The following is a 12423-nucleotide window of genomic DNA, read 5'->3' as shown; positions in this document are numbered from 1 at the left end:
TGACCTAAAGGCAAATTTGCCAAAGGAAGATTAGAAAACAAAAACCTGAATTAGGCAAGTCTGTGCCACTTCTGTGAGTCCTGGTTCCCTCTTCCCTTCAGACCATGAACACTACAACTAAACTCGAGATACCGCTACAGACACTGTGCCTTCCTCCACAAAGTGCTCAGGGCACCTAGCAGGTATCCTTCCTTGAACCAGCACCCCCCTCCAAAGTTAACAGCAGAAATAAGATAAGTTTTAGGGGTGTGGTCTCCCACACTCCTCTTATGCTACCATCTCTACTAAGGCAGGAGGTTCCCTCTATCTCAGAGGGACTTCAGAGCCCACCAGGCGTAATAAGAGGAAGGAATGACCAACTGGCGTCTAGACAATTGTTGCAAGGACAAGATGGAAGTGTGAGTTATTGGCTAGGAATGACTGTTTCCCAGAGGCCCCAGAATGCCCTGAAACCCCCTCAGAGGCTTTGACTGGAAGAGGCTGCCACTCCCTTTCTGCCACCAGCACTTCTCTTCCCCCAATATCTTAGACTCGTTCTTCAGTGCTTTATGCAACTGTAAAGCAAGAGACAAGATGGGAGATGGATGCAGTTGGCAAGAAATAGAAATTGAAAGACTAACTTGAGCAAAGCAGCAATGGGTGGGTGACTCTTTACAGGCAGAGAGGGCCAGAAGTGGGCTATGGGAAAGGGGGGGGGGTTAACAGAAGTGGTAGAAAGCTAAAGGGGAACCTAAAGTGAGCTCAGCCCAGAGATGCAGCAGGGGGCTTGGGAAGTTTGGTCCAGTTACAGTGGAATGGCTGGAGGAAAAAATGACTGCCATTCCAAGGCATGGGCTCAGGTCAGCCCCCAAAGGACTGGGGCATGGCCTTGGCCAAGTTTCTGGTTTATGTCATGCCTCAGTTTCTCCAAAGTGGGAAGGAGGTCAAGCTGTTAGGTCTTATCAGAGAGAACTGGGCCATTGGGGGTGGCTAGGGGGCAGTGCCAAGTAGGAGAAAGAGGAGAGAGGTGCTCATGGTGCAAAGACAGCCTGTGGCCAAGAGGAGCGGAGCAGGGGTCTCCAGGTAGCTCAGAGGCCAAGAGCGTGCAGGGGTTGCGGTACGAACTAGCCAGTGGACAGTAAGTCGGGACTGGGGCAGGGAGCGCTTCCCAGAGCTGGGGATGGGGGCTGCCACCAAGGAGTGGAACAGTCGCGCCTCAAGGGCTGGGAGCGGCTTGAGGTGCAGAAACAGAAGGCGGGGATGGGGACTGAGGCCAAGACAAGCGGACCCCCGCCCCCATGGGGGAACCCAGAGCTCCTACCCCGGGGAAGTTGCCGGGGTGGACCGGGCCGGTCTGGGCCGCGGCCGAGCCAGCTGCCCGCGCGGAAGGGGTTCGGGGAACAAGGGGCGCGGGGGGCCCCGCATCCCGCCCGTCCTCATCCCGCCCGCGCACCTCAGTCAGCGCCCGGCGCCGCGCGGGCCATACTCGCCGCTCCTGCCGCCGCCTCCGCCCGTGCAGAAAGCCGCCGCCGCTGGTGGCGTCCGGACCCGTTAGCTCCGCGGCTCCCTCGTCCTCCTGCAGCGGGCCAGTCCCGCCCTTGCCGGCTCTGCCCTCCCGGAGCGAGCAGCCGCCGCCGCCTCAGTCCGGCCCCTCCCCCCACCCCAGCCCGGCTAGAAGGGAAGGGTGGGGGAAGGGGGCGGCTGCCCCCTCCCCATTCACATCCTCTCCGTCTCTCCCCCACCCTCCTCCACCCGCACGCGCGCAGGCATGCTGGGATATGGAGTGCAGCCGGCGCTGGGCTGCCTAGGGGTGCCCCACATCCAGGACTACAGCTCCCGATAGACAGCGCGCACGCCCTAGGGATTGTGGGCTTTGTAGTTCGTCCGGGGCCCGGGGGTAGTCTACCGCGCAGGAGGTGGGGTCGGGGAGGGGGGGGATGGGAAATCTCCATGCCCAGAAGGCTGGGCTCCAGGTGTTTGAAACAGAGGGAAGTGGGGTCTGCGGTGGCCCGGCCTCGGGTTGAATACCTGGATTCCCAGGGAGATGCAAACTGTAGACCAGGATGCCTCTCAGACGCGGCTGTGGCCAGCTGCGGCCGAGCTCGGCTCAAGGGGAAGCCTCTGGGCCCCCGAACACCGCCTCGGGTACAGTTCCCACTAGCGCTCCCAAAGAGCCATGACCTGAGACCAGCTTGGCTTCGTGCCTGGGCTCTGCAAGCCGGTAGAGCTGTGGTGGGGCCTCTGCGCTCAGGCGAGAGGAGAAGGGGCTCCAGGAGCGAGCTACGTGGGCGTGGGGTTTTCCCCACCCGGGAAAAGGGATCAGAGTGACTGTGGATTTCCCGGAGCACCTCCTTCCAGTCGCACTCTCTCTTGTCAGATGTTCTTAGCTCTCTCCCTACTGTTTAGGGTGAGGCGCACACGTTTTAAATATTTTTTTCATGTCTTCTCTTATCAGGGACCTTCCCCAACTTCCAAACCTAACTCAAACTCTCCAAGAACCTCCAGGTCGACCGCACTTTCGCCCTCCAAGCTTCATCTCTTCTGGCAGAGCGGAAGCCCGTAGGTCAGTGGTTCTCAAACTTTGGCGTGTATCAGATTCTCTTGGACAGCTTGCCCAAATACAGCGGACTCCCAACTCGCAGTCTCTGTTTCATTAACTCTAGGGCGTGCCTGGGAATTTGCATTTCTAACGACATCCAGGTGAGGCTGATGGCTGCGGGTCTGGGGAACCACTTTGAGAACTGCTACTGTTGGTGTTTGTTTGCTAGAATTCTGGCTTTGTCCTTCAAGGATGGGCCTGGTGTGGAATATCAGCCTGTGAAAAGCCAGGGCATGTAAGCCAGGGTCCTAGTGTAGTTTAGCACAGGAGTGCTCTTTTTAATTGTAATAAACAAACAAATCAGTTCATCCTGTAAAGAAAAATACCGTGTGGGCCATCTGACTGAAAGGTGTTCCAGATCTTAGCCCTTGGTGTTTTCTCTAAAACTGGGAACGTTTTCTGTTGCCAAGGGTGGCAGCTGAGGTACGCCTGGTGTTAACTGCCCCCCAACCCCATCCCCCATGGATGTAAGCCAAGGGGTGTGATCTCAAACCGGAAGTACAATGGGCTCAGTAGAATCCACTACCTCTGGGTGGGCTATGACTTAAAACAGGCTGGGGAGGCACCTGGGTGGCTCAGTTGGTTAAGCTCAGGTCATGATCTCAGGGTCCTGGGATTGAGCCCCATGTTGATTTCCCTGCTCAGTGGGGAGTCACCTTGTCCATCTCCCCCCTGCTCATTTTTTTTCTCTCTCAAATAAATAAAATCTTTAAAAAGTAAATTAAGTAAGTAAAAATAAAACAGGTTGGGGTAGTGAGAGGTGGGAAGGTGGCTTCCTGACCTCTCAGGTAGACTCTTCTTACCACCTGCTGTCCTGCCATTTGTTCTGGGAGCTACAAGCCCCTGAAGACAAATAACACTTGGTGACCATCACCCTCAGGCACAATCCTAGGCCTTTCCGGCTGTAAGGTGACAAAGATTCACTGCTTGACCAAACTTAAGCCAGGCTCCTCTGAGCTCTCTTCTCCAATAGGCCTCAACTTCGGCCTATAAAAACTACACTCCTCAACACAAATGGTTTCATTCATCCTTCTTCCTGCACGTTAAAGACTTAAACAGTAACATAGTTTCTAACAGCCCAAAGCCACATCCCCTAGGATGACCCTATCTCTTCTAAGGTGTCTGCCAGATAAAGCTCAAGGCTGCCAAAACGATTTATGGTTTAAGCCAACACCTGAAGATAGGTGACTACACCAACTTCCGCATTTACTACAAAGGGCTTGCAACGGTGATTCCTTCCTCTGTCCCTTTGAGATGTGTATGTATCTCCTGCAGCGCTGGTATGCCTTTCCCAAGGACCTGAAAGCCATTCCTTTGAAATGTAATCATCAGGAAGGATAGGGCCTCTGTCTCCCAATCTCTGTGGGAGGATAGAATCCTGACTTCGGTAATTGCCCGCTAACAGACACCACTGGCCTAAGCATTTACACCCACCAATCCTTTCTCGTTTTTTTACTTCCCTGACTACTGAGCCCCTGCTCACCTCCCTCCATACTCCCTCATTCTCGCTTTAAAATGCCCAGTCACCTCTACAAATTGAAATGGAATTCAGTTCATATTGGACTCTCTTCGCAGTAGTATATTCCTGGTTAAAATCTGGCCTAACCACTTTAGTGTCTGGTTTTGTTTATCTTTGACAAAGTGGGTGGGTACACTGAGTCGTCAGGGCCCAGATTCTAGTCTTCCGCCCATCCACTGAGGGCCAAAAGGGTGAGTTATTCCTAGGTCTTTGGGCAAGTAACCAAGTGGCCACCAGAGGCATTGGACCTTGACTAAAGTTAACTCTGGAATGTTTTTCTGTTTCTTTTAGATTTGTGTCACCATCACAGGCCGGTGGAGGCTAAGTAATCCACATGCAACCTCACGCTCCGCCCATAAAACCAGCTGCCAGGCCCTTCCTACAGGGGCTTGGCCTCTACACCTGAGTCACGTGCAATGACAACATTTTCTCACATGCAGAAGGTACATGAAATTTTTTGAGTTTACATCTATCTCCCAGATCTCTGTTTGCATATGATTCAGGGAGAACAAAGATGCCCTTTCATGGGCAGGACAAAGAGACCCTCTCTCTACCTCAGCTCCAACAGAAACCCTCATCATCACCCTTACCACCTCCCAATTAGACGTCAGATTGGTTCACCCATTTCCCCTTGCTGGTTCTGCTTTCCCATCCCCTCCACCAATCCAAATTCTGCCTGACTGTCCGAAGTCTACCTTGAATTTTCCTTCCTCCAGAAGGTTCTCCCCAACTGCTTCAGTGTAGCATTTGGATTTGAATCATTCTTTGTAAAGCCTAGTTTTGCTGGTGAACTGTCCAGTGCAAGAGAGGAAGTGGAAAAGGAATTTGGGAGTTGGAACATGGCACATGAGAGCACAGGGGTTTGGAGGCAGACAGCTACTAAGTAGCAAGGTGCAAAGAGGAGAGGAACTGGCTCCCTCGCTCTCTGGGTTTCTGTTTGGGGGACAGAAGCTTAAAGTCAGACCGATCTGGCAGCTCCCACCCCTAATGCTGTGTGTGATCCAGAGCAAGTTACACAATTCTTCCATTTGTAAAATGGGAATAATAATAATAAAAGACCTCACTTCTTAGAGTTGTTGTAAAGATTGAAAGAAATACTATGATCTTACATAGGAATACTATCAAAAATAAATTAAGTTAATCTATAAATTTAATGTGATTCCAGTACAAATACCAGCAGGTTTTTTGGGTTTTTGTTTGTTCATTTTTTGGAGATGGGAGAGAGAAGTAGATAAATTAATTTTTTAAAATTATTTGGAAAAATAACAAACAAAGCTAGTCAGGAAATTTTTTTAAAAAACTAACAGTAGTAAAGGGTGTTAGCCCTCTCAGATCGTAAACATATTATAAAGTCTACTCTTAAAATAGTATGTATGATAGGTCAAAGACACAGACCTGCCAGTCTAGAAGTAAACTCAAATACTCAAAAAAATAAGCTTAAATATTAAAGGAAAATTGCCGGATAGTAAAAATACATTCTCAGATAAGTGGGAGAAAGGGTGAATTACTCTATAACGATGCAGGGACAATTGGGGAACCATTCGTTAAAAAATTAAGCCAACACTGAATAAATTAGTGGATCGAGGTAAAGATCACCAGTGTCATGAAAACCAAAGACAACCATCTTCATTTGAAGACAATGAAAGTATGATACTCTGAAAGTAGTGTTGAAGAGAGAAACCACCCCAAAGCTGACAACACCCAATGTACAGAATATGCTGGTATCAGAGGAACAGGTTATTTGAAACCACGGAAGATATAATCAGCAAATGACCAGGTTTCTTCAATGAATACCTTGCAAATTGAAAAAAAAAAAGATAGAAGAGAATCTATAAATTTTAAAAGCCCTACCAACCATTTGCAATGTATGGACTTTATTCAAATACACTGAAAAAAAAAAAGTTGTTTTAGAATAGGGGAAATTTGAACACTGACCATTGGATATTAAGCAGTTGTTATTAATTTTAAGTGTGCTAATAGTGTTACGGTTAGTTTTTTGTTTAAGAGACCTCATTTAATAATATATCCTGAAATCGTATTTATGGAATGATAAGATGTCTGGGGTTTGCTTCAAAATAATCCAGGGTTGGGTGGAGGTATAGATACAACAAGATTGACTGAACTGACCACTGTCGGAGTGGGGGGATGATGGTTACTTGGGGTTCATTGTAACATTTTTTTCCACATCCAAGTTAATAGAAAATGGAGATACTTTTGCAATTTAAATGAAAAGGTGAGGAACTAAAATAAAGCGCTTTTGCAAATCAGTAAGAAGACCAAGAAACCAACAGGAAATGTAAAAATTATATAAACAGTTCACAAAAAAAGGAAACACAGTGGCTCTGATATGAAAAGATGCAGAGCTTCCGTTTTTGAAAAATTCTGGTAAAATACACAGAACATGAACTTTAGCACCTTAACCATTTTTAAGTGTACAGTTCAGTGGCATTAAGTACATTCACAGTGTTGTGCAACCCTTACCACCATCCATCCACAGAGCTCTTTTCATCTTGCAAAACTGAAAAGTTCTGTACCCAATAAACAATGACTCCTCACATTTTCCCCTCCCCCCCAGTTCCTGACAACCACCATTCCACTTTCCATCTCTATAAATTCGACTATGAAGTCATATCAGCATGAGGACACTATTTGTCTTTTTGTGTCTGGCTTGTTTCACTTAGCGTAATGTCCTCAATGTTCATCCACACTGTAGCATGTGTCAGGACTTCCTTCCTTTTTCAGGCAGAATAATATTCTATTGTATGTATATTCCACATTTTATCCATTTATTTGTCAGTTGACGCTTGGGTTGCTTTCATCTTTTGGCTGTTGCAAATAAAGCCACTATGACCATGGGTATACAAATCTCTCTTTAAGTCCCTACTTTTAATTCTTTTAGGTATATATCCAGCAGTGGAGTTGCTGTATCATATGACAATTCTGTTTTTAATTTTTCAAGGAACCACCATAATATTTTCCATAATGGCTGTACCATTTTACATTCCCACAGCAGTGACAAGGGTTTCCATTTCCCCACATCCTCACCAATCATTATTTTCCGAGCTTCACTTTTTTTTTTAAGATTTTATTTATTTATTTGTCAGAGAATGAGAGCAGAAGAGAGGGAGAGAGAGCAAGAGCACAAGCAGGGGGAGTGGCAGGCAGAGAGAGAGGGAGAAGCAGGCTCCCCACTGAGCAAGGAGCCTGATGCGGGACCCAATCCCACCTAAGGCAGACACTTTACCGACTGAGCCACCCAGGTGCCCCTCTGAGCTTCACTTTTAGTAAAATAAATGCAAATTAAAACCACACTGAAATATCATTTTTCACCTATCAGATTGGTAAAGACCAAAAAGCTTGATAACTATCTTGGCAGGAGTGTGGGGAACAAGGTTCATATATTCTGTGAGTATGCCTAGAAATTGGTACAGCCTCTAAGAAGAGTAACTTGGTAATATCTTCAAATTACACATGCACACACCATTTGACCTAGCAATCTGTAAGAAAGTATCCTATTTACACATACTCTTAGTTATATCCAGAGATGGCTATTTGTTACAACATCATAAGAGCAAAGATTAAGTGATCTAGATGTTATGGCATCTGTATGTTGTGACTCAAGTCTGTTAAACACCTGACCCCCTTGTTGTAGCTCAGGTCATGATCTCAGGGTCGTGACATCAATCCCCCAAGTTGGACTCCATCCTTAGTGGGGAGTCGGCTTGAGATTCTCTAGATTCTCTCTTCCTCTCCCTCTGCCCCCCCACTCACACTCTCTCACAAACAAACAAACAAACAAACAAATAAATGTTGATGATCCAAATTAAAGATTAAATGAATAGATTGAGGACATTTCAACTGATGGTGTCTTCTGTTCTCATTAGCTCGGTGGATGCCAAACTATTGGAGAGCAGGGCACTGGCTTTTGTATGTCCAAACAGAACTTCAAGAAATATTGATTAAATTAATGAAATTATTTCTTAGTTTCTGGCAGAATTGAATTGGCAGGCAGCTCAAGGAGGTTAAGTCGCTCATCCAAGGTCGTTCATATAATATGTACTACGTATTCCTTATATGCAGAGCACAGTGGGGGGCACTGTGATATTGAAAAACCAGATCCTACCTTCTAAGATACTGAGACCTAGCAAAGCACTCTGGCAAACACCATTAAAAATATCAAGGCTTTTTTTTTTTTTAAGACTTTATTTTAATCTCCACACCCAACGTGGGGCTCAAACTCACAACCCCGAGACCAAGAGTCACACACTTTGCCAACTGAACCAGCCAGGCACCCCCAAAATATCAAGTTTTTTTTTTTAATGGTCCTTTCAATTATATTGATGGAGACCATTGTTCTGGTGGGTAAATCGAGGCACAGATCGGAGCAGTTTCTCAAAAGCCATAAGAAAAAGCAGAAGAAAGATGCTAAAATAGAAGTCATCCTCTCATTTGTGCCCCATCCTTGGTGCCCTAGGGGACTCATTTCAAGGGAACCATTTCCCATTAATGTTCCACGTGCTGGATCAGCCTTCTAAAAGGTGTGCAGGTCCTGTGAGATGCTCCTCTATGAAAGGACTCCCTAACCTGTGTGTGAAATGCTTTACACATTAGTGGAAAGTTCTCCGTGCATATGTATTTTTTCCCTACCTTTGTCCACCGAGAAGGCCTGAGAACAGTGACATCCCATTAGCAACTAAGCTTGTTGTTCTTTTAAAATTGAGGTGAAAATCACATAACACAAAACTAACCGTTTTGTTATTTTATTTTATTTTTTGGAGGGGGCACCCAGAAACTAACCACTTTATAGCACACAATTCAGTGTAATTAGTACATCCACAATGCTTTGTAACCAATCCTTCTATTTTCATGATCCCAAAAGAAAATCCTATACTCATGCTCCCTCCCCTTAGCCCCTGGCAACCACTATGTTCTGTCTCTCTGGTTTCACTATTCTAAATATTTCATATAAATGTAATCACACTAAATATGCTCCTTCATGTCTGACTTCTTTCACTTGGCATAATGTTTTCAAGGCTCCCCCATGTTATGGCCTATGTCTGTACATCATTCTTTTATGACCGAATACCACTCCATTGCACAGATATACTACACTTTGTTTATCCAGTATATTGGTTTCTTAAAGTTGTGAGAAGAAAATAAGTCTGTCTGCCTTTGTTTCATGGGTCAACACCCCACCTGCAACAACACTTGTTACCATCTCACAGAAGCGCTTTGGAAAATACCGCACAAGATACTTGTGCATGGCAATGGTCAGGCTTTGGGGAAGAGGGTCCTCATTTAAAGATGAAGTACACTTAAACACTCTACAAAAAGTGTTCATTGCTTATTTTATCAAGTCTGGATTTTTATTTTTATTTATTCCCCCCTTTTAAAGTAGGCTCCACACCCAGCATGGAGCCTAATGCAGAGTTTGAACTCAAGACCGTGAGATGGAGACCTGAGCTGAGATCAAGAGTTGGACATTTTAAAAATTAAAACACTTGGGGTGTCTGGGTGGCTGAGTCGGTTAAGTGCTGGACTCTTGATTTTGGTTCAGGTCATGATCTCCAGATTGTGAGACTGAGCCCGTCCACTGGGCTCAGGCTCAGTGGGGAGTCTGCTTGAGATTCTCTCTCTCCCACTGCCCCTCCCCCTACTCGTGTGCGGATTCTTGCTCTGTCTCAAATAAATAAATAAATAAATCTTTGTTTTTTAAGATTTTATTTATTTATTTGACACAGAGAGAGAGACAGCCAGCGAGAGGGAACACAGGCAGGGGGAGTGGGAGAGGAAGAAGCAGGCTCCCAGTGGAGGAGCCTGATGCGGGGCTTGACCCCAGGACTCTGGGATCACACCCTGAGCCGAAGGCAGACGCTTAATGACTGAGCCACCCAGGCGCCCCAATAAATAAATCTTTCAAAAATAATTTTTATTTATTTGAGAAAAAGAGAGCGTGAGCACGAGTAGGGAGGAGGGGCAGAGGGAGAGGGAGAAGCAGACTCCCCACTGAGCAGGGAGCCTGACAAGGGGCTCAATCCCAGGACCCAGAGATCATGACCTGAGCTGAAGGCAGACATTCAACTGACCAAGCCACCCAGGCGCCCCTAAAAAAAATAATTTTTATAAAACATACCAGCTGTTTTGTTTTCTCCTTGGAAGACCTAGCAGAAGAGTTGAATATCCTCTCTTCGTTTTCCTCAACTAGTTCCCATGTCTTCTCTACTCTTCTTATAGTAAATGCTGTGGGTCGCACCCCTTTACAGCAATGGTGCACCCATTCTCCACTTTTCTCAGCTGTTGCCTTGGCAGCTAATGACTCATGGTTTCACCCTTCTCCAGAGAATTGTCCTCAGTCCACAGGAGCGGCTTCATCCAGATGCACCTGGGGAATTACACTCCTCCTTTCCCCACCTCCCAGTGGCCCACAGCCTGTGAATGACTGATGTGGGGTACACAGTTCAGGTCCTTTGCTTCTGAGACACAGAAACCTTGTGTTGCATTTGATGCCTCAGAGCTCACTATAGGATCAGACTGAGGCTAGACATCTTTGCTTGGCTTCTTCCTCTGCCCTATCCTGCTTCTTTCACTGCCCTAATAAATAATTTGCACAAGAATCCCTCTCTCAGGCTGTCCATCTAGGGAACACAACCTAAGCTATCCCCATGGGGATATCCCCCTGACTCTCAGAGGTATTTCCTGCTACCAGCAGCAGGCATACATCTCATCTAGGGCCCTGCAGATTGTACCTCCTCCAAGAAGGCCTCCTGGACTTGGGCTCTCATACTCTGGCAGCACTTAATAAGGAAATTGCATGCCTACTCTGGCCAAGCACTGTGCTAATCCTTTTGTGTGCATTAGCACATAATCCTCCCAACAAACTGATTAGGCAAATATTCTTGTATTCTTACAGATGAAGAAAATAAGGCTCAGAGTGGTTGAGTGTCTTGCTCATACAGTAAGAAATTAATAGAAATTAAGGAGCATTTGTCTGATTTCGCACCACAGTATTTAACCACTATACTCTATCCTAGATTACAGCACCAGAACTTTTATTTTTATGGGTCTTTGTACCCCAGACAGTGGGACTATGTACTGAGCAGTGAGCTACATGTTGTTGTCTATTGCTGATGGATTGTGCCGAGGGCTTCATGTTATTAAAAATGTTCTTTGAGCATCTTTCCTACTCAGACCAAGGAATTCTAGAGTGATTTTGGAGCTCCCCCTCAGTGTGACTGCCTTAGGAAGTGGGATGAACCCCTTTGCCTCTGGGGCACACAGTTTTCCTTGAGCCCCTGCCAGAGCCGCAGCGGTAGGCCTCCCTGCCTTCCACTCCATTGCAGAGTGGGGCTCTGCATTGCTGAGAACAGCAGCAGTGGGAGACAGCTCATCACTTCCCTGGAGCCTTCCTAGGTTCACAGAAGAAAGAGCAGGCACTGAATGGGGCTGGGGGATCAGACCTGGGCCAAATGAAGAGGGGGAAATGACTCTAGGAGGAGAAGACCAAGGGAAGGACAGAGATTTGGGGGAGGAGGTGGGGTAGTGGGGGCTGACTAGGGAATCATTGGTTATTCATTCATTTGACAAATTGTTTTAACCACCTACAATGTCCTAGGCACTGTTTTGGGAACTGAGAATATAATCATGGACAAACCAAAGACCCTGCTTTAATGAGGCAACAGGAGAACAACAGTAAAAATAATCCTATTAATGGTTAATGTTTTTTGAGCATTTACTATGGAGTCAAGAAGTTATCTTATCCTCACAACAATCTCAGGCATTTGATACTATTACTAACCTGTTTTATAGCTAGTGACAAGGAGAGACAGAGTAGCCAAGGACTGGCTAAGGTTACATAGAGTTTGAGCGGGGTCCCTCATCTCCTTTAAGATTGATGGCAAGACCTCTCAGGCTCCCTACCCACGACAGTAGGTTTGGAAAGTACATTCTTGTAAGAAAACTTCAAACGACATCGATGAAACTGAAGTTCTCCTTGCCCATCCCCATCCATAGCGGTCTCCATCCTGTTACGAATAATACGTGTCCACATACATTATTTTTGACATGAATGATTTCCTGTATATACGGTTCTACAACTTGCTTTTTTCTACCTTAACAAAGTATTTTGAGCACCGTTCTCTATTGTACACACAGTTCTACTTCCTTCTTTCTAACTGCTGCATAGTATTTATTCCATGGCATGGATGTAGCCTAGAGAAAAGGTGTTTCCAATTCTTTGCTATTACAAACAACGCTGCCATTCACAACTTTTCCAAAAGCTCCTCAGATCCTCTTCCTACTGCAGAGTTAAAAGTTTCTTCCGGAAGGA

The 12423-nt window shown here is 46.2% G+C and overlaps 2 protein-coding genes across 10 annotated transcripts in view; one reads left to right on the top strand and one right to left on the bottom strand.

Annotated features, from left to right (window-relative positions):
• Window positions 1–1569, bottom strand: part of ST3GAL2 (ST3 beta-galactoside alpha-2,3-sialyltransferase 2) — a 49159-nt gene extending 47590 nt beyond the window's left edge. For 8 of the 9 annotated variants that reach the window (XR_004619110.1, XR_004619111.1, XR_857128.3 and 5 more), the window contains exon 1: window positions 1433–1565. The gene's annotated coding sequence lies outside the window, so the exon portion shown is untranslated. Of the gene's footprint in view, window positions 1–1432 lie in introns of all 9 variants that reach the window. The other variant, XM_034638889.1, reaches the window with a different exon arrangement.
• LOC117795222 (translation initiation factor IF-2-like) lies at window positions 1107–5167 on the top strand. Its single transcript, XM_034638892.1, has 3 exons — window positions 1107–2124; window positions 2435–2542; window positions 4389–5167. The coding sequence occupies exons 1-2, from the start codon at window positions 1240–1242 to the stop codon at window positions 2540–2542; spliced, it is 993 nt and encodes a 330-aa protein (XP_034494783.1). The 5' UTR covers window positions 1107–1239; the 3' UTR covers window positions 4389–5167.
• Window positions 5168–12423: the final 7256 nt, after the last annotated feature.

The sequence above is a fragment of the Ailuropoda melanoleuca genome, chromosome 12 (assembly GCF_002007445.2).
Source record: "Ailuropoda melanoleuca isolate Jingjing chromosome 12, ASM200744v2, whole genome shotgun sequence".
Taxonomy (NCBI): domain Eukaryota; kingdom Metazoa; phylum Chordata; class Mammalia; order Carnivora; family Ursidae; genus Ailuropoda; species Ailuropoda melanoleuca.
This window is presented reverse-complemented; position numbering and strand designations above follow the sequence as displayed.